This window comes from Ursus maritimus, unplaced genomic scaffold (genome assembly GCF_017311325.1).
Source record: "Ursus maritimus isolate PB19 unplaced genomic scaffold, ASM1731132v1 scaffold_26, whole genome shotgun sequence".
Lineage (NCBI taxonomy): Eukaryota > Metazoa > Chordata > Mammalia > Carnivora > Ursidae > Ursus > Ursus maritimus.
In genome coordinates this window covers 25,441,678-25,464,075 of record NW_024425119.1, presented here as the reverse complement: position 1 = coordinate 25,464,075, position 22,398 = coordinate 25,441,678, and the positions used below count along the sequence as shown (strand labels likewise).

Here is a 22,398-nt window from a genome sequence, read left to right as displayed (position 1 = left end):
CCTCTGGCCTCTGAAGGCAGATCTGGGTAATCTGAACTGCACAAGAAGTTAAGATTGGGATAAAAATACACAAGTCAGGCAGTTGTCATGGGAATTAAACGACCAAGCATGTGAAAGCCCCTAGCAGAGTATGTAGCATCAGTAAAGGCTTAACAACATTTAACTTTACTGCACACCAAACACCATTCTCCTTTAATCAGGTACATGAGCTTTGATAAGGTTTTGTCTGTTCAGGAATAAACCTATAACTAGAGCGTAGGAAATTGTACAGTGTCCTCTCCCCACCCCCAAAAATAAACAGTACATATTTCAGCTAAGAATTCAGTTTGGAAGAAGGATGCCCTTGTCACAATAATTCTTATAAAACAAAACAAGCTACAGGAATAAGGGGACTTCCTGTTTTCTAAAGAAAATCTCTTGTAGTCTATTTACACTAGGTTTTTTTCCTCCCCTTTCAACCTTTTGTGTGTGTTTGGTAAAATACGCGTAACATAAAATTTACCATCTCAATCATTTTTTAGTGTACAGTTCAGTAGCATTAAAATTAAATTCAATTTACATTGGTTTTTGTCTCCAAAATTTAAACAATATATTAACATGTAAAGATGATATTAAAACATGTCTAAGATAAATAAACGTCAAATTCAGGAGAGTGATCATAGGAGAAATGGGGTAGGGAAAATGGAGGAGAATAAAGGGTCTTAAATTTACCTAAAATGTTTTGTTTCTTCAAAAAAAAAAAATCGGGGCACCTGGGTGGTTCAGTCGATTAAGCATCTGTCTTCAGCTCAGGTCATGATACCAGGGTCCTTGGATCGAGTCCCACATCGGGGACTCCCTACACAGCGGGGAGCTTGCTTCTCCCTCTGCCTCTCCCTGCTGCTCCCCCGGCTTGTGCTCTCTCACTCTCAAATAAATAAAATCTTAACATAAATTTAAAAATTTTTAAAAGTTAAACATGGCAAAATGTTCAGACTTGACCGAACTGAGTTGTAAGTATATAGGTGTTTCTTACATTATTTACTATATTTTTATGTATTCTTTTAAAAATGCTTATTTTGACCATATTTTAGATTTACAGAGAAGTTGCAAACACAGTATCCATACATCCCCCTGCCCACTCCCTCTAATACCAACAACTTGTGGAACCAGGACAATGATCAGACCAGGAAATTAGCTTTGATATAATACTATTATAAAACTATTAACTAAAATAAAGAACATATCGAAATCACTCTTTTTCCATCAATATCCTTTTCCTATTCTAGGATCCTGCCCAGAATCCCTCAGTACTTTTTTAAAAAAATTATTTATTTACTCTGGGGGCAGGGGCAGAGGAAGAGACAGAGACAGAGAGAGAATCTCAAACAAACTCCCGGCTGAGGCAGAGCCCACGGGTCTCCAGGTGGCTGGACCTCACAACCTGAGATCAAGACCCGAGCTGTATCCAAGGGTCAGACGCTTAACCAACTGCAGCATCCAGGTGCCCCAGAAGTACATTTGTAGTTGTTACTTCTCCTTGGTGTTCTGCAGTCTTTGACAGTTTTTTCATCTTTCCTTGTTTTAATGAGCTCGACACTTGTCAGTTATTTCATTGAATGGCTCATAATCAGGGTCTGTCTGATACTGTCTCATCCGTAGGCCGTGATTATGCACTATGGGCAAGACTACCACAGAAATGATGCTGTGTCCTCACTGCACCATACCACAGAGTTTGTGATTATTTTTGTATTGTTAAAATAGTTCATAATTTCAAAAGATAAAAAATAAGCAGCGATCTTAGACTGGGTTCTCCAGGAAGACAGGACCACTAGTAAATATATGTATATATGTATGCGTACACACACACACACACAGGTTTATTATAAGGAATTGGCTAGTGCATTTCTGGAGACTGAAAAGTCCCAAGATCTGCCATGAGAGCAGGAGAGCCAGTGGTAAAGTCCCAGTCCAAGGCCAGAGGCCTGAGAACCAGGGGAACTGATAAATAAGTTCCAGTCTAAGTCCAAAGGCAGGAGAAGACCAATGTCCTTGCTCAGAGACAGGCAGAGAGAACAAATTCTTTCTTACTCATTTTGTTGCTGTATGCAGTCAGGCCTTTCAAACATTAGCTTGATGGCTATCCACGTTGTCCCGGGAGAGCAATCTGCCTTACCCAGTCTACCCATTCAAATGTTAATCTCATCTAGAAACATCTCCACAAACATGCCCAGAAAAATATTTACTCAAATATCTGGGTTCCCTGTGGTTCAGTGAAGACAACACATAAAATTAACCCTGACAGTAGCTTAACTTCTAAATTAGAAACTTCCTACTTTGTATATTTAGGTTCCAAATCCCATCAAGCCAAGTGGATTTTAGGAAGTGTTCCAATTTTTAAAGTTATCATTATTACTAGCTTCAGACCTAAAACATTGTAAATTCATGACATCCTATCATTTAAAAAATCTTAGGGGCACCTGGGTGGCTGTCAGTTAAGCGTCTGCCTTCAGCTCAGATCATGATCCCAGGGTCCTGGGATCCAGCCCTGAGTTGGATTCCCTGCCCATTGAGCAGTTTGTTCTCCCTCTTCCCCTCCCCACCTTTTGCTCTCAAACAAATAAAGAAAATATTTTTAAAAAGTAAAAAAATCTGAGGAGGTTTTATTATGGATGATTCTACTTCAAGAGAAATGGTGACGATGAGCCGGCTTATATTTAAATTAACTGTGATCCAAGAGAAGCTTGACCAGCAAATCAAATTAAAGCCTTAAAAAAATTAACATAAGCTTACAGGAACCCCAAATCCCCTGATCTCTTATTACAGGTGAAAGCTGAGTCATCTTTTAGAATTGACTACACTGCTCATCATGGCGTCCTAAAGAGCTTATATGCCATTGCTTCCTTGGAAAGACGACAGCTGAATGAAATATGTATGTGTACACACACACACACACACATATAAAATCAAACTATGCCCTCTTTTCTGGACAAGAGAGGAGGCGAGTTTCAGATCCTCTCACTATCTGAGTTGTATATTAAGATGAAACATACATATGTATATGCACACAGAGTTGACCCTTGAACAACGTGGCTTTGAACGGCACAGGTTCACTTATACATGGATTTTTTTCCCCAAAACAATACAATATCTCTTAAGGCTATTAGTATTTAAGTTTTGAGGAGTCAAAAGTTATGCTCAGATTTGCTACTGGGGGGGGGGGGATGGTCAGTACCCTAACCTCTGTGCTGTTCAAGTGTCAACTGTACATGTATATATAAATATGGAGAGAGAGAACAGTGTATAAATAAATAAACTTTCAAGTCTTTTCCGAGGCTTCCCCCATTTGAAACTCTTTTATCTTCAGGATCACTCTAAATGTTGGTGGTTTAGGCTGGGAAATAATTTTTTCCAACTTAAATGTTTATATTTAGTTCAAAGTGTTCCATTTCCACGGGTAACGGTACCACAAACAGTTTTTCCCTCACCTTCACGGAAAGAAAGCTACTCACAAATGCTTTTCTGGGTTCCCAGTGCTCTGGGAGGCAGTCACAAGGGTTTTTATAAAAAGCCAGAGCCGGGTGATCCAGGTCTCATTATGCCAAAGAGGAAGCTGTTGAACAACCATTCTAAGTCTTTTAGCCCACCCCAAATGTGGACGCCATTGTTTTGGGCCAGTCCCACGTACCACACGCACCTCCTGCAAGTCTCTTAGAACATACAGCTCTACTCAAAGTGGTTTATTTCAAAGAAAGAGAACATGGGTTTGCTTTTGGGCTGGGTCACCTCTCCCAGGGATCTTCGAGGGAGGAGGGAGGCAGTCAGCACCCTGAGAGACAAGAGTGTGTAGAGGTAAGAGTATGGGCTTTAGAGCCAGACTTCCTATGTTTACATCCAGGTTCTAGGGTTTATGATCTTGGAATGTGAGCAAGTTACATAAATGCTCATGCCTTGGTTCCTTCATCTGTAAAACAGAGCCAATAATGATACGTAACAGATTGGGTTGCTGTGAGGATTAAACAAACACGTATAAAGTGCTTAGCACAGGACCTTGCGTGTAGTAAATGCTCAATAAATGCCAGTGAGTCTGTAGGTCCTGATGCCACCGCCCTGGGATTAATCTAGTTCCCCAGTCACTCATGGGACTTGTGGTCACTTGCCAGCTGTTGGGTAGAAGACAGGGTTTTTCCCCAACTCCATCTGAAACAAAGTTGCCTAAAAACAATCTTATTTAACAGAACCTAAAATGTAAACCAGTACAACAGTGAAAAACCCGAGGCACAGCAAGCTTTAAATGTAATCTTGTTCGGGGCACTTGGGTGGCTTAGTCCGCTGAGCTTCTACCTTTGACTCAGCTGGTGATCCCGGGGTCCTGGGATGGAGCCCCTAAGGCGGGCTCCCTGCTCAGTGGGGAGTCTGCTTCGCCCTCTGCCGCTCCACCTGCTCTTGCCAGTGTGTGTGTGTGTGTGTGTGTGTGTGTGCGCGCGCGCGCGCGCACACAGGCTCTTTCTAATAAATAAAATCTTTAAAAAATGTAATCTTGTTAAATGGAAATAAAGACAGAAAAATATTTGGAAAGGATCTTAAGCAACTGATAGATTCCATTGAGCTGAGGTTCTTTTAAGTCAGACTTGTATTTCTTGGCTTTTTTTCTGGGGTGTGTGTGTGTGTGTGTTTAAATCCATGCCTCTTTTTTGATAAATATAAAAACCTTACGGTTTCTCTTAATGCTATTTAAAACTCGACCTTTTTACAAAATGGACCAAAAGCAAATCTAAGCAATGTTAATTTACGAATATATTTGTTCAGAGTACACATGGGCTTTATCTCCAGGAAACCAAGAAGGTGCCCTAGTCCCTTCCTGGAAATCACTGAATTGACCGAAAATCAGTATCGTATAGTCTCACAGTTTAGATCAGACTGGAGGTTGCTATGCCCAGTTTATCAAGATGATTTTGCTCATAGAAAAGTTTTTTTGGTTTAGTCTATGCCACTGAGAGCCTTTGATCCTACATGACCCCACATCTGTCCTCAGAATTACACATATGGAAACAATGAAAGAGTTACTACCTACTACCCACTGAGAGCACTAGAGCAGCGAAGGCCAAGTAACCAGACTGGGTCACTGTGGAGCTATGACCTGACCAATTCTCAAATAATTTCATGATGCCATTGGAAAGTGCCACTGGAAAGGGAAGGGTTCACAACAGCGGTTAAGGGAAGAGCAGCCTGGGAAGTGGGAGGGCTTGGTGAACAGAAGGGATGCTTTCAGTTCCAAAAGGACCAACACACCTCATGTTCTTGGCGGCAGTTAACAGAATTGGTGTAAAAGAAATGCAGACTTAATCTTGCAATAAGACAAAAGGCTAGCTGGGAAACTTGAAAAAGAAAATGGAGGTCCTCAGCATAGCATTCTTACAAATTTTTCTATATCCATCTTCACTTTCTTCCTTCTAATATCAGGGGATAACAACCTATCCCTCTACCCATGCCATGAATCCCGCCCTTACCCTCTCCAAAAGCAGCAGCCAATCTCTTATATTTTGAACTCTCCCCCGTATCGATTCCTTGCCCCTTTTTTCTTTGGGGGAATGGGTGCAAAAACTAACCTTGACTCTGCTTCCTCCTCTTACTTTCTCATTCAGACATTTCTAAAGTACAGTCTGTATTCACTGTTCTCACTCCCTTTCCTCTCATTCATTCCTCAACCCCGTGCAAACCTACGGATCCCATTCTCATGAAAGTCAACTAATAACATTCATGCTGCCAAGTCCATTGTAAGTTTTGTTTTAATCATGCCAAGTATTTCAATATATTTTGAATTACCTGGAAGAATGCCAGATAAATGAATACCACCATCCTGACTACAGCCTTACAGGATAATATCCAAGCTCCCCAACAGGGGCAGAAAGCCTTCCATGATCTCACTGACCCCCATTTACCTCACCAAGCTTGATCTCCCCACACAATCAGCTGTTTCTCACCTAGGTGTCCTTGCTCAAGCTCTCCCCTCTGTCGAAAAGGCCCTCCCCCGCACCCCCACTCCCGCCCCCCCTTTTTAAGAAACAGCACAAGCAGGGGGAGGGGGAGGGGGAGAGGGAGAGGAAGAGGAAGATAGAGAATCTCAAGTAGGCTCCACACTCAGCACAGAGCCCCACACAGGGCCTGATCTCACGACCTTGAGATCATGACCTGAGCCGAGATCAAGAGTCAGATGCTTAACTGACTGAGCCACCGAGACACCTCCCCCTTACCCCTTTTACCTCACAACTCCTATTGTCTCATAAATACTAAGATCACAAGTAATCTCCTCCAGGAGGCCTTTCCTAATATCCCCATCCCAAACTCACCCTGGCTGCGTGAGGTACCGCCTTTCGTTCTCCCATGACATTATTTTTTTTTTTTTAAAGATTTTATTTATTTATTCGACAGAGACAGAGACAGCCAGCGAGAGAGGGAACACAAGCAGGGGGAGTGGGAGAGGAAGAAGCAGGCTCATAGCGGAGGAGCCTGATGTGGGACTCGACCCCATAACACCGGGATCACGCCCTGAGCTGAAGGCAGATGCTTAACCGCTGTGCCACCCAGGCGCCCCTCCCATGACATTATTTTTAAGTCCTGTTGCTGCACTTACCATTTTGTCCTATGACACGCTGTTTATGTCCATCTCACCAACTAGGCTCCAAACTCCTTAAGACAGAAGCCATCTTCCACACCCACGTGACAGGAGGGAAGGAACTACCATCGCCTTTGTTCTCCTGCCCTCAAAAGGGATCCTCTTCAGCCCAAGACAGGATGAGTACAGAATAGTGTGGAAGCAAGGGGATAGCTCTTGTGGCTTTCTATCCCTTTTTTTTCTCTTCCCACATTTCTGACTCTAACTTGGGTCCTTGTATTGCCATAGTAACCAACAGTCCCAGAACACAGACTTCTGGCAGTTGGACTTCCAGCCACTGCGAGTCAGGATCTGAAGGATTTCTAACCTCCCCAGTTTATGGCTCAGGAGCTGGCAGCGCCGTGTTCATGTGGGCAGCCACCAGAGCAGGGCGTGACGGAGTGGGTGTGTGCGTTTGCGTGTCTGCGCGTGTGTGTGGGTGCGTGTGTGCGTGTGTGTGTGTTATTCCTCCACCCCCAGGTACCTACTGGGGCATCACAGAAAAAGCTGCACTGAAAAATGCCAACAGATGGAGGGAGGATGGGCATCTAAATGGCTATAACCTTTCTGGAAAGCAATTTCATATCAACTCCAGTTTAATCTATCGGTGATCTTTGATCCATCAAAGCCACAGATATATAAAGGGAGACACAAGGATTTATTGATAAGGGGGTTTACTGAAGATTTATTAAAATAGTAACAACCACCTAGCGGTCATCAGTAAGAAAGTCGTTAAAAATGACAAAATAGCCATATACATGTTCTACTGTAGGTTTTACCATAAAATACAATAATCCTAGCTTCAAAAGCTGTGTGACATCCACGTATATGTGTGTACGTATGTGTACAAACACACGGGTACACATGTATGTGCACATAAAGAAAAGAAAAGGAAATCCACCAAAATGTTTTCAGGGATGGTTATCCACATCTCTGGACAGTAGGATCATAAACATATTTTAATTTCATCTTCATACTTTTCTGTATTTTTCAAATTTTATACAATGATCATTTTTTCTCTTATAATGCAAGTTGTTTCAACTGCAGCAAGACAGATGATGAGCGGTAGCAGGTGGAGAGGATTAGTGGAGAGGCTGCCATACAAAGAAAGACATTTTTTCAAGGGAGGGGGTGGCCTTTTTTGCCCTTCATTAAAGAATACAAAAGTAGGATGAACTACTGGAATGGCATAGTTACAAACAGAAAAAAGGAATGGATAATTTTATTGCTTAAGTACCATGACTTCCCTCTTCTCCCCAATCCCACCTATTTTTTCTTTCTTTTGAAGATTCCTGAGTGAGGGAGACCTGAGATGTGAGTCCCTGAACTCCATGGCAGACTCACCCTGTAGCAGTGACAGATCGGACACCACAGACAGCAGCTCTCAATCAAACCTGAGCCTCTCTGTGGGTTACTTCCCCTGTGAAGACACATTCTCCTATGAGAACACCATCTCCTGTGAAGACATGTCTTCCAAGGGTCCTGCAGTCCTTGTCCCTCCCATCCAAGGGACGTGGAGGACTGAAAGTACAGGCAGACTCCTGAGGAGACGAGACCAAATTCGGGGCGACCCAAAGCAGTTTTGCAAACTTAGCATCACCCTGGCCTGGGATGTTGATGTGGGCTCTAACAAGTCAGACTCCATGGCTAGTTGGGACATAAATGGAAGCAATCAGTGGATAGACAAGTACCCCGACGAGAACACACAACTGACTCTCAGCAAATTGGACAGTCTTGTTCAAAAGCTTGAGAAATTTCTAGAAAATCAGAAAGATGACGAAGAAGATGACTCTGCACTCCTTGGATCTGCTAAGGAGGAAGTTTTCCAGTTGTTCAGCAGCTCCCCTTCAGACATAGCTCAGGTCAGTCATCAAGAACATGATACTTGTCAGGACTTGCCCCACACCCGCCAACATGAAGGGATCATCCAGTTTCCACAGATTCCTCCAAGACTTCGGGAACATGAACTTGCTGAGGTGAGCAGAGGGATGCCTCACAGGCAAAAGGGGGATGGAACCTGGTTGGGGGGGGGGGCAGTTCGAAATGCATGGAGCATTACCATCTGCTCTGAAGCAAGGCCAGCCTCCCTCAGTGTCTAACATGGCCAGTGGTTGGAGGCAGGAGGCTAACAGCAAGGAAAGGGGTCAGGGTAGAGTCGAAGGGAAAATACTGAGGAGCACTGAAGGAGAAAAGAGGGTACGGAAGTTAAGAAAAGACTAACAGTTATGAACCCCCGCCCCATGTGTGTTTAAGTATTAAAATTTCACATTTACAGTTGGATTATTTTGGATAAAAGGATTTGAATTCCATAAGTGGGTAAATATGGGCCCCACTGCTGTCCAGGTTATACGTATTTAACTCCTTCATTTTCTCAGCAGATGATAAGCCAGACAACTGGCAGCCAAAGGACAAGCACTGTAGAGACCTCCTCAGTCTCACTGGGTCAGCCACAGGAGGAGGACACTCATTCTAGAACACAGGCCCTCTCCTGTGTGAACTTCAGGTGGGTCTTCCGCTGGCTAAGGCAGCAAGTCCTCTCCTCACTCCTCAGGAGACTACACCCCGAGGCCACTGAGAGCCTCAATCAGCCGGCACAAAAGAGAAGACTCTCTCACAGAAGCAAGAGAATCCAACCTCAAGACTTCCTCGAATAGGACATCCTCTATAGCCAGATTTTTTAACCTTTTCATAGCCCCTATTCTACAATCCCCATGAGTTAATTGTTTTCTAATAAATATAACACATACTCTTATTATTCATGTCTTCCTCTTCCAGCCCACCATCTTGACTCAGGCTGAGAATCTGTATGTTGTCTAGAAGACTGACAAATATTCTTTGTGAATTTTAAGTAGTATTATCCTTCCTCACTCCTCCCTTTATCCTCCCTCACTCCTTATTATCTTTCCCTCCTCCTCTTCCCTTCTTACTGTATTTTACTCTATTTTTATGTGTTTTCACTTATTTTAATATTAACCCAAATGCCCATTTTCAGAAGGCAGGAGTATAACCCATCAGAGTCCTAAGATGGTAGTGTGGTTTTGGTTGAACTTCCAGGGCTCGAACCAGTGGCAGAGGACACTGAATCACTCAGGAAGCGGATTTCAGTGGGCAGTGTTTCAGCCGTTCAGACGGCGGATCTGATCTTCCCAGGGGACCTGACTGGTTCTAGTGTATGCTGCCTTGGCTAGAATAAGTGGCTCACTTGGGAGGAATGTGAGGATTGGGAATGCGACTTAACCACTCAAAGTCTAACCCTCCTTGTTCAGAAGATGGGGAGGCTAATACTACGAACCTCACAGGGTTGTTGCGAGAACGAATGATATAATTAATGACGATTTCATTGTTGCTGCTGCTGTTCATTCTCCAGAGGATCTCCCCAGAACACTCAATCCAAGGGACATCCCAGAGTGACAGCTTCAGAGTAATTCTCATTGAAATATTTCCCACACAGAAGCAATATTTACCCAAAGTTATGGGTTTCTGCAGATCTTGACTCAAGCCAGTCCTCTCCCAGTCCATTCCCCACTGTGTCTTCTGAAATTCCTTTACAAACGGCAATAAACTCTCCCCTAAATTTCAACTTCTTTAAGTTGTACTCACCTCTCACCCTTTGGCCTGCCCCCACGACCATTGCCGTCTTCCTTAAACACGCACAGGCTTATGCGAGAGCCCTCCTTCTTCAGCTTTTGCTACCAGCCTATGACCCGCAGAGCTCATGCGCTTAAAGCATAGGATTCTTCGGCCTCAAATTCCTCCCTTTCCCTACTTTCAATTCCCTTTCCTCCTTCCTTCTTCTCTTCCTTCCACAAATATTTAGCACAAGAAGTGCCAAGTACTTTTCTAACTTACAAAAACAAATTCAATCCCTGGGGCTCAGGTGGCTCATTAGTCAAGACGTAAAGCCATGTAAACATACGACTAGAACAGGTTACAGGTCATAACAGTCTGTGTGAGGTGCACACTGAGCACTAAAAATCAACACGAGGAGGCAGATTTTTAAAAGTTTCATGTCTGAGGTTGCTTGAGTTACAAATGTGGTTAGTTTAAGGTGGAGGACTTGAAGCTGCTGGATAAATCGATGTGGTGTTCACGTGTGCAGTTCTGACTGGTTATGTGTGAGAGACGGTGGGGATGATATTGCCCAAGGAAGGATAGTATGATGGGAGGGAAGAAATCAAACAACAGGGCCTTCTTAGCAATATATGCTCATGGTCATGTCCTGAGCTTCTTTACAGGCACTCCTCACTTTATCCAACTCTCTGAGAACATCTTCGCATTTGATTGGCTCCCCTGAACGCTCTCTTCCACCGCCACTTGCCCTTTGACTTCACCAAGATGTTGAGTCCCATTACCGCACCTGTTCATGAGTTTTGGTCCCTTCCTTCCAGATCCAACCTAGGCACCTCCTTCCCCGACTGCGGCATATCCACCACATCCAGTATCATTCACAAAGCCTCGCCCTTTCCAGATCTTCTTTTAATCTATACTTACCACATTCCCCAACAGGACACTCGTGCTTCTCGTAAGGGCCAACACACAAAACACAGGGATTACTTTCTCCATTCCTGGAGAATTCCCCCCACTGCTTTTTCTTTTCTTTTCTTTTTTTTTTATTTTTTTTTATTTTTTATTTTTTTTTTTTTAAAGATTTTATTTATTTATTTGACAGAGAGAGAGACAGCCAGCGAGAGAGGGAACACAAGCAGGGGGAGTGGGAGAGGAAGAAGCAGGCTCCCAGTGGAGGAGCCTGATGTGGGGCTTGATCCCAGGACCCTGGGACCATGCCCTGAGCCAAAGGCAGACGCTTAATGACTGAACCACCCAGGCACCCCCCCCCCCGCACTGCTTTTTCAAGTCCCCCCCACTGCCTGGGGAATTTGTCCTTAAAGACTCCACTCTTGAGTTACTATGAGGCCAAGAACGATCCTTCCGGCTTACGTTGACCACGTCCTTCCTTAAGCCATCCCCCAGTCCCCATCCTGCCACCCTCACCCTGTGACTTGTACTCTTCAGCTCTCTTTACGTAACTATTTTACCTACAGACTAACTTCTTAGTGCCTTTTTATGGCAGGATCCTAACACAATGTCTGGTATGGAGTGGTCTGTCTCTATATAATTTTTAAAATGATTTGACTATATCTTATCTCTTTCAACTTTTTCCTATACGATTTTTTAAAAAGTGAAATACAACAGCTTAGAGTCACCATTCTTTAAGTTAAAAGTTAGGGCGGACAGAGTTAAGAGCAGGCATGGGAGTGTAAAAGGGGGAGGCAGGAAGAAAACAGAAATCCATGAGGTCAAGAGAGGTGGTGACCCACAGACTGAGAAACCTAACACCAGGAGTAGTTAGAGACTACTTTGAAATGTTAATTCAACAAATATACATGGAGCCTTAATGTTGCTTTAGACTAGATGTATGCTATGTCTAAAAGATGACATCTCCTACCTTCATGGCACTAGTAACCAGAGCTCGGTTATTTTAACTCTTTCTCTAGTAATTAAGTCCAGCTCTAAGAAAAACTCAACCAAAATGAGCTACCTCAAAAGACCGCCCATGGTGAATAAGAAGCCCTGTCCATTAGCAAGATTTCTTACATATTTGTGCTTATTTTTCAGTGTTATATAAACCTGCTTAACAGGTATGAGGTTTACCTCTAGAATTCAAACAACGTATTTTATAAAGCCTTTACAACAAATATTCTCTGTAAAGAATTAGAATTTTAAATATTCTTTGGGGTTATCATGCTACATCTCAGAAAGCAAGTCGAAGTGCTTAAAAATAGGAAATATTTCAATACCTCCTCACTCATCATTGTGTCAATTATGCTATGAAGCTATCAGCTACGTGCTAAACTATGACCAGGTTCTCCACTTTTTGTCACATACATGGGGCCGGGGCCGGAGGCGGCGCACTATACATTGAAAGGACCAAGAGCAAAATGGAAGTGGTCACTGAAAGATCCTGTTTTTGCTGTAACCTTAAGCATCGAATGATTGCACTTGACAGACACATGCTAATTAAATTACCCAATGTTTTGGGGTTCCCATTATCCCAAAACTAAAACCATTCCTTCAAGTGAATTGCTCGACCTCGAAACCCATAAAGCTCAGCTACTTGAACTAGAGAAGTATTACCTTAAATATTCATATTCTAGAATCTGTAACATCATAATGAGCCAGAATACAGTGAAAATTTATCAAGCAAACATACTCAGCTTTCTTCACACACAGAATCGGATAGACTAGTGTAAATTTTACAGCTCGCCCCGTGTCAATTTCTTACTCAGCAGGATCCCAATGACAGAAAAAAGTGCATGCACCATACCAGCAAAACAAAGGCAAAATCATTTTCTTCAGACTTAACATCATGTGAAAGTTCATGGCTCCAGAGGACACAGAGGTCTAGGTCTACCTGGTCACAAAAACTGTGTCCAAAATCCTCTTATCAAACAATGAAAGGAAAAATGAAACAAATTATAAATGAATTCCTAAGACTGCCTGGTAGGGTTTTTACCCCAAAGTTAAGAACGGTTTTGTTTCGGCAGGAGGGATAGCTAACTGCTTCAAAAATCAGTCTTTTCATGATGAGTTGCAAGTGGAAGAAGGTCTACTGCATGCAGTGGACTCTAATTTCAAGATGGATGAGGAGGCTTTATATTGCATCGCCTGGAATCAAGTTTTCCCCGCTACCCCCTCAACCCCCAACAAAGAGAACAACACCCTGCTTTCAAAAGTGAAATAAGATCCTCATCAGATAACAGGAATCACTGAGCGAGCCAGTCAGGAGTCGGGTGGGTACAAAGGCCTTAAGATAAATTCCCAAAAGGATTATAAACCTAGACCAAGAAATCCCCCTACTAAACAATTTGTTTACTATTCCACCTTTCAAAGGAATTCCACAGTTTTGATGCCCTCTGATTTCAATCTAATATGCTTCCCAAAGAAAGATTTCGGAGGCATTTTCAAATGGGAGGGCACACAATAAACATCTATTCAGATTGTGGCTGTGTCATGAAAATTCACCTCATTATTACTGATTTCTCTTGGCCTAGAAGGACATCAGAATGGCAATTTAACTTCATTTGTCCTCTTCTGTATCAATAAAGATTATTTTAAGTGCAAATCCCCCACACTAAACAGACCTTCCTCTCCTCACAGAACTTTCCCGAGCAGCCACTCACAAAGGAAAACACCGGACATATTCATCATTAATACAGGCTTGGAGAGTTGTTTTTATGTTTCCCTTCTATCAACTCCACTGTCCTCTGTCTTTGGGGCCTAGATTTTCCCCCAAACAGGCATGGGGGATAAAAAGGAGAATTTTTCTCCAGTAAAGTGACCACAAATTCAATTAGTACCCTATCACAACCACCACCATAACAGATGCACATAAGAATCATGGAAGCGCTGAGTTCACTACATTGTACCCCTGAAACTAATATCACCCTATATGTTAATTAGAATTTAAATAACAACTTAAAAAAAATTAAATGCTAAAGCCATTGGGTGAATGGCTGTTAGGGAACAAGACATGCACATGATCTCCAAGAACTACCCGGCAGACTACGTATTAGTTATCAAGGGGTTCAGGTACATTTACAATGGAGCGAAGTGGTGAACGCCAGTTTAACCAAATGATTCAATCCAGCCTAACCAACATCGCGTACCTTCTGAAGAGAAGCACTGTATTGTTGCTAGCACCCTGTGTTTACCCCGAATCTACTCGGGAGGAATCCAACCATCCGATGAATCCAGACTATATGACACTCTTCTAGACAATCACCTGAGACTTTTCAAACATGTTAACATCATGAAATACCAAATAAGAGAAAACAAAAAAGTCACGGAGACCAGACAATTCACAACGGAGACCAAAGAGCCATGATGACCAATTGCTATTCATAATCCTTCACTGAATTGTTGATCAAATTCTCAAAACTATGATAAAAAACATTTTTAAATAGGTGGACAAATCCAAATACGGACCGTATCTTAGATCATTTTATTGTGTGTAATAAGAATATTATGGCTATGTAAAAGAATGCCCTTGGTTCTTAGAAATTGAGTGACCCACCACTGTATCAGTAACTTACTTTCAAATGGACGAGGAAAAAAATATAAAATAGAAAATGAGAAACAAAGATGGGAAAAATATTAAGAAAAACTCCAGGAAGCAGGGAATCCAGAACTCGGCTATGAAAATAATATATTTGCTATACTTGTGTGATAACAGTATCTTAAAGATGTACATATTTAAAGCTTAAATCTTTAAACGAAACTTAGGTATTGATTTCTCCAATGATCTAGGCTAGGCAATTCTCTAATCTGGATTCATTCATTCACACTGGCACCTGCCTTTGGATTCACCACGGGCTGCAAGGAATTTTCCGTCTCATGGGTTAATAAATATTCATCCCACAAGTCCCTCTAACTGTAAAAAGTTGATCCAGTTGAAAGCAGACTAGCATGCAGGCATTTATCAAAAACTTTCAGATTTCAGGAGTTTATTTAGCTTTTGCTGAGATTTAAAAGAATAATTTTTGCCCAACGGAGAGCTGGGCTCTCTTCTCGTTCAAGTTATCACAAGTTCCAAGGCCTGGATTGCTCATGTTTACCTTCAAAAAAGACCACCTTGGACATTTTCTGTTTTTCACAAATCAAGGAATAGCCTGCCACTTTATAGTGCTAATTCTTGCAGATTGTTTTCAACATCTCCTTTTATTTTCAGCAGTGCGAGAGTGTTTTGCTTTCTCAAATCTAAGAAGCAGCATAAGCATACAGTCACCATATAATGCACTGAATATACTGGGGAACTTGTGAGAGCAAAACAGGGTGCTTCTAGAGTCCTTATTAACATTTTTTGGTGTATTCCTCTTAAAGCTATAGATTTTTTTTCTTAAACAAATTTACACATTCACATATATTAACACTTTGCGAATAATTCAGAAAGTTCAGAGACTCCTTGAATCCCACTCTTCAATCCCAGGTTCAAGACCTGAAACCCTCAAATAAAACTTTCTGGCTCCAAGTCCCAGGTCTACCTCTAATTTGCTGTGGATGCTGGGAAGTTACTTAACCTCTCTGGGCTTTCCATTTTATCTATAAAATATGATCCTCGCAGTACTAACCACAAAGTGTTGTGGTGAGGATTTAGAAAAAGCGCCTGGCACACAGTATGGGCTTACAAATCTGAGCTGCTGCTAGGTGCTGTCACATAGTTCCTTTTTAAAATCTTCCTGTTAAAAATCTGCCACAGCGCCTTATGCCTACAGAATGAAGTCCAAGTAAACTGTCATTAAATCTCTAAAATCAGATCCCAACGTACTTTTCCAGTCTTATTTTATAATGCTCTGCGCTTGCCTCTCATGCTCCTTGAGGTATTTATTCCCTGTGCTTTTCTGCCTCGGTGCCTCGCTTATACTGTCCCCTCTCTTTGCAACTGCCCAAACCATGTCAGTCTGCCCTGCTACCTACTTGCTCCTAAATGCACCCTTTTAAGGTTCCTGTTAAATTCAAGCTCTTCTACAGCAGTGAGCAGGCTAGAAATAATCTCACCTTTCTTTGGGCTACCATAGCAGTCCCTGTAATAAGCGTACGTTTTATCCTGTTTTACAGAAATGTGCTGCCATGTCTTTCTCTCCCACTAGACAAAAGGCCCTGTGTTCTGCTTATCTTATCTTTCCATGCTCCAAAGCCCCTGGCCCAGTTTCTTGGACATAGTATCTCCATGATAAATATTTGGTGAAATGAATGGTTAATCTGCAGGAAATAATTGAAACAGATAATATCTGAAATTGCATGTCATTTCCTCACATATAAAATTTAACTAGCTTCTACTTTAATTAAGTCTAGCCCCTGGATATTTATACTGAGGGCCAGGGAGCGTGGCGTCCTGTAGATGTTTCCTGAGTAGAAAAGCTCAGTTTGGTACAACAAAGCTAGTGAACAAAAGAATGGTCACCTCTTTCTATTTGTCTGAGTAGAAACTGGTATTCTGATATTCTACCCTCTTTCTTTTTTTTTTTTTTTACTTAAAAAGATTTTTTTTTAAAGCCTTCATATTCTCTAATCCTCCAGACAATGTTTAGCTTCATTCACCCAAATACATTTACTGAACACAACATACCAGAGGCTGTGCACCAAGATGATTAGATAGGCCCTGCCCTTGAAGGACTCCTACTTGTCGGGGGGACAGGCCTCTTGCCAGACACAGCAAAGGGGACGACCTGGGAGAAGGAGCAGACAACACTGGCAAAGGGAACAGCCTATGTGGAAGCCAAAAGTCCTAGCAGGCATGGGTGGCAAACAGGGCAAAGTGCACTTTTGCTGGAGCACAGGGTGGTAAGAGACAGAAATCGGAAGTACCCAGATGGAAGCCAGATCACAAAGGAGTTTTGAACTGTATCTTCTAGGGAGAATGGAACTGCGAAGGAAGCTATTGAGATGATTGAATCCATGTTCTAGAAAGGTTTCTAATCACAGCAGTGTGGCAGTGGGACTGAAGTGGAGAGAAGTTGGCAGCGGGAGTAAGAGCAAAAAAGAAAAGAAAGAAACAACCAGCCGGGCTCCATGGTGAGATGGAAGAAGGACTAAAATGCAGTTTTAGCCCTGAAGGAGTTTTCTCAGTATAGTTGGTGGTCTTCCTGTTCCTCTCTCAGGCCTCAATGCTGCAACACCCTCAGTGCTACACCAGCTCCTGGACACTACTCTCTCTGACAGTTAGTAAGCGTTAAAGGAGTTAATTTAATAAATGCAGGAGACAGGAAACTGTCTAAGCTGAAGAGAAGCACCAGACTCCTTGGGTGCCCTGAAGCAGTCCATCAGGTATTACCAAGCAGAACTTCTTGCTCTTTCATTCATTCATTCATTCATTCGTTCATTCATTTTAGGAGCCATTCCCTCTCTGGGGTTCCACTATGTGCTGGCCATTATCACCTTTCATGCCAAGGACACAGGGCTACACAAGACATTGTTCCTTTCCTCTAGGTGTTCAAAGCCTGCCGGAGGTGTTGTCATTTGTTCAACAACAGGAATGATGACTGGGCAAGCTGTCTGTAACGGTCTTCATCCTACACGAGGCTGTTTAAAAATGTGTTCTAGATAATGGTCACAACACCAACATGTCACTCATTTTTTACCTTAAATGATTGGTTTGGTACACGAACTACAGCGCTGGACTGAAAAGGGTTCCTGCCACAATAACTGAGATCACTTTCCTGATGTTGCACAACAGATATTTGTGGATGTGCCCACTCACCAAAATTCATTTGTAACCCCCAAATCAATACAAGCGGTGTTTTCGACGGACATTCAGGCACGCACAGAGCAGCAAAACATTTGAGCGGCCCGCGAGCAGAGTCCCAGCTAAGGCAGAACAAGGCGACACCTCCTTCGTGTTTCTGATCAGCGTTCATACTACAAACACGTGTTTCTAGGGCAGAGGGCCGAAGGGCTATCTAGCGTTCCTAAGTGCAAGAGGGTTGTGATGTGCCTTGCGGAGAAAAATGGACATGTGCAATAAGTTCTGTTCAGGCATGGCTTACAGCGCTGTTGACTGTGAGTTCAATGCTAATGAATCAACAATATTAAATAAGATGCCTTCAAACAGAAACAAGGCTATTGAGGGTGCCTGGGTGGCTCAGTCGGTTAAGCATCTGCCTTCAGCTCCCGTCGTGATCCTGGGGTCCTGGGATCAAGTCCCCCATCGAGCTCCCTGCTCAGTGGGAAGTCTGTTTCTCCCTCTACACCTCCGCCCCGCTCATGATCTCGTGCGCTCTCATGTTCTCTCTCTCTCTCAAATAAATAAATAAATACAATTTTTAAAACAACAACAAAAAAGGAACAAGGCTATATACTGACCAACTGAGAGAATGTTGTGACAGGGGCTCACAGGAACCTAAGCTTACATATGCCCTAGGGCCCACGGTTCAGTATTCACTAATTCAGTATTTGCGATGACTTTAGAGAATGGAACTACGACAAGAATCGGCTGTATTCTATCAGGTAAAGAGTACAAACAACCATACAAAACACAAGGATTTTTTTCAGCTGCACCTTCTGAGGATTCAGGAGGGCCACAAAGGGAGGAAACAGAAACCGCTTTCTGAATCCTACAACACTCTGGTAGAATTCGTGGTACTTTCCGTCCCTCCAGAATCATTCAGACACAGACTCGCAGAGGTGTGAGTCTGCTGCTCTGCTGGCTGGCTAACAAGCGAAGGCCAGAGAAAGGGTCAACAGGCCAGGGGGTGCTGTGGGTCAACGTAAACAGGTGTTTGAGGTGTCACTATTTTCTGTTGGGAGAAGTCTTACATTTGAAGATTTGCTACTCCTCAAAGGCCATTTATTTCCTGCTTGATGCTTCTTTTTTTTTTTCACTCTCCTAACAACAAAGGAGTCTCCATCTGGGTGCAAGGCTTCAGAAAGGGGTGTTGCGTGCCAGACCTCACTCAGAACCTGTTCTGACTCTGAAGAATCAAAAAAAGCCCCCTTCTCTAAGCAAATAATCCATTTATTAATTGCTAAAAATTTACAAATTGCAAGACACTATAAATCCACAAATGATCTGAAACTTCTGCGAATGCCCCAGGATTCACATTTCCCTTTCTAAAAGCTAATCCCCTCAAGCAGGAAACAACTTCCGGACACCGGTGTATTGGAAGCTGGCGTCCCAGCTCCAGAAATTCCATGCATTAAAACCAGAAGCATTTATGGAGAGTTCCATCCTGTGTCTCCCTCTCTCCCAAGGTTGACATCATGTTTATTTGTTAAACAAAACAGTCATCCAAGTTCAGACCTATTGAAAAGCTTCCAAGCAAGATGAGAGGCCAAGGCAAGGAGGAGGAACAGCTAATCAGAAATCAAGGGCAGGAAAAGCTGGACCCAAAATAAATATAGTACAAAATGCCCAGAATAGCCCAGAAAGACAGCTGATGACCTTTTCTTCTAAAATCTCTTAATATCACAGTATCAAATAGCTTATGTATCTAAAACCAAGCTCAGAACTACTACCTCAAAGGTAGGGAATAAAGTAAAAACAAACATAAAAATAGGAAAAGCTGATGGTACAGTGACAATCTGTGTTTTGAAATACAAACTAAAACACAGAAGACAAATATAATTAATGCGTGGGACTGACGAGTTAGTCGTTGGCGAGACGACTCATTCCTCATACCTCAGTTCAAGGTAATGGTCATAGAAGTTGTCGAGGCTATCTCGGGCTCTGAAAGCTACCATAATTTCTCAAGAGATAGCATGTTTTATTTTTTGCCTAAAGACTAATGGGTCCTGCTACAACGGCTGTCAATTACCGCACCCCTAATTGAAGTCTCCTCTTGATTGAACAAGCTCTGGGCTGTGACTTGTCAAGCAGAGGGCAGCATCTTGGTATCCAAGGAACACAGAACACACCCTGGGGACACAGCCTCACTTCTTTGATTATGATGCACAAAACCTTAAGCTATGGCTAAATAATAGATTTAAGAACTGCTGAAATTCTTTCTCCCACATCCTTGCTCCCTAAGCCATGGAGAGCCTTGGCTGATTGAAATTCTGGTGCCAGAACCATCCTTTTCAAAAAAATGCCATAATATTAACCCATAGATTGACTACATGAGAGTCAAAGTTCCCCTGGACCCTCTTCCTTCTTAAAAAACTGCTGAGACTATACACCTAGGTACCATCAGAAGTGCTATGTGCTTCTAATTAAATACATACATGCATAGCGCTTGAAAGAAAAACACACCACCTGTCCAGTTAGAGAGCCAAGGGCATGCGTGCACACCCACCCTCCACATATTTTGATTATTTATTTGCTAAATGTGTAAACATTTCCTGTTTACAGTTATACCTTTGCATATCTGTATCAAGGAGGAAAAAAAATCAAAGTCATTGGCTGCCAGTTTCCTAAGGGGTGGGGAGAAAACAAAGCAACTGAGAATAAAAAGACCACTACGGCTTTGGCCCAGTGGAGCAAATAGCTGCAAGCAGCCCTCAAACTCCATCCACACCCCCACACACAAAGGAAGCATCTGCCTAAAGGCAGAGTTCTAAGAGCCCAACCACACCTCCCTTTGATTGTAAAAGAGATCCTCGATACTTGGTAGAAGAGGAAGAGATTACTGGGGGGGGGGGGGGGGGGGGGGAAGGGAAATAGAAATCTTTTGTAAGTTTCATAAGGGAAAGAAACTCATTTACGTATTGCCTCAAGTCATAATGAACCAATAAAGCTCAAGACAAAACACCTATGCTACACGATTCCAAGTAAGATCACCAACCCCCAGCAGCACTTTGAGAATTTGTAGTAGGAATTAAGAGTAGGGAATGTTTGGTCCACAAAAGGCAATCCGGAGATAGAAAACTTCAACCCCCATATGATAACTCAAGTGTAAAAGCTTACCAGGCTATGGACAAAGAAGCCACAAAGGAGCTGAGCTATGGGGGTTGCTTTTCTCTGGGACACCATTATCTCAGTGGCTACAAAACGTCTGCTCAAAACCACTACAGGAGGGGCGCCTGGGTGGCTCAGTGGGTTAAACGTCTGCCTTCAGCTCAGGTCATGATCTCAGGGTCCTGGGATCAAGTCCTGTATCGGGCTCCTTGCTCTTTCTCCCTCTCCCTCTATCACTCCCCTCTGTTCATGCTCATTCTCTCTCTCTCTCCTTCTCTCTCACATAAAATCTAAAAACACAAAAAAACAACACTACATGACAAGGTGGACTTTTTATGTAAGCAGGCCTGACTAATGATCTGCATCGTCCCACGGCCTTCCTCAGCCTGAAGAAGACAAGGCAGCAACAAAGCCAGACCAGAGGCCCCACCTCATTCTTGTGCCTGGTCCACTCAGCCTCCAAAGCGGTAGGACCAGACAGCTTTCGCCACCACCACCCCTGATCTCCAGAACCATGAACACAATGGAGAGACAAGGGTGTCGCCTGTGCTCTGGGGCAAATGCTATTTCTTCTGTTTGCCAGTTGCCAGAACATCTCAGTGACTGGAAGTACAAACATACCAAAGTTTTTAGTTTAATTCTCCCCTATATGTCCTCCTGCATCAGCTTCATGTAGATACCCATGGGTATAAGAGGGTACAGGTCAGAACTTAGAGGTTATAATTAAGTAATAACACGATTCGGTATTTATTCTTATTTTATTAATTCAATGTCATTCCTATGACAATTATCAAATGTTTTTAAATTAATGTTTGCTTTGATGTCTGGAACAACAAAACAAATCCAGGTTTGGGGGGGGGGGTAGGACACTCCCAACTGTGTCATGTGGGAAGTGAGAATTTAAACAGAGATAGGAGAGAAGGCCAAACACAGCTTTCGCAATCCAGCTATGCCATTTATTTAAATACGTTTATTTATGTAGCTTATATATAAATATACACACCCTTTAATGAACAGAGCAGGTGAATTAGAGCTCATTAAAGCAAACGTTGGTGTGAAAATAAATCTAGATACACTCATACAGCCTAAAATCAGTCACAACACTCAAGTCGTTTAATTTTTTATTTGCTCTGGACATTAACTATTTTGTGAACTTAAGTCCTAGCTTGAAACCACTCCTTCACCCACTTTCCTAAGTACCAAAATCTGCAGTCATAGGAACTTCTGGCTTGGAATGAACATGTGAAAGAATCTAGCATTTAAGAAAAATGCAAACACACCCAAAACTAGGTATTACATTTACAGAATTCACAGAACCCTGCTCTGCCTCAAAATGCCAATATAAATTAGCCTCCTGATTTTGTAGATGAAGAAA

At 42.6% G+C, this 22,398-nt stretch overlaps 2 protein-coding genes across 3 annotated transcripts in view; one reads left to right on the top strand and one right to left on the bottom strand.

The window, feature by feature from the left end:
• The window catches only part of PPFIBP1 (PPFIA binding protein 1), a 173,729-nt gene that overhangs the window by 86,478 nt on the left and 64,853 nt on the right, over nt 1-22,398 (bottom strand). The window lies entirely within an intron of this gene.
• Nucleotides 7,860-11,279, top strand: CUNH12orf71 (chromosome unknown C12orf71 homolog). 2 transcript variants are annotated; one of them, XM_008712300.2, is made up of 2 exons: nt 7,860-8,610; nt 9,013-11,279. In XM_008712300.2, exons 1-2 carry the CDS (start codon nt 7,966-7,968, stop codon nt 9,286-9,288), a joined length of 921 nt encoding a protein of 306 aa, XP_008710522.1. In that variant the 5' UTR covers nt 7,860-7,965; the 3' UTR covers nt 9,289-11,279. The 2 variants fall into 2 exon arrangements, with proteins under 2 accessions (XP_008710522.1, XP_040498210.1); XM_040642276.1 differs by having other exon boundaries at nt 9,010-11,279.

Coding starts and splice junctions, on each gene's coding strand:
- CUNH12orf71 (XM_040642276.1), top strand. CDS start 7,966: ATGGCAGACTCACCCTGTAGCAGTGACAGATCGGACACCACAGACAGC. Junction 8,611..9,009: donor GGGAACATGAACTTGCTGAG/GTGAGCAGAGGG, acceptor TCATTTTCTCAG/CAGATGATAAGCCAGACAAC.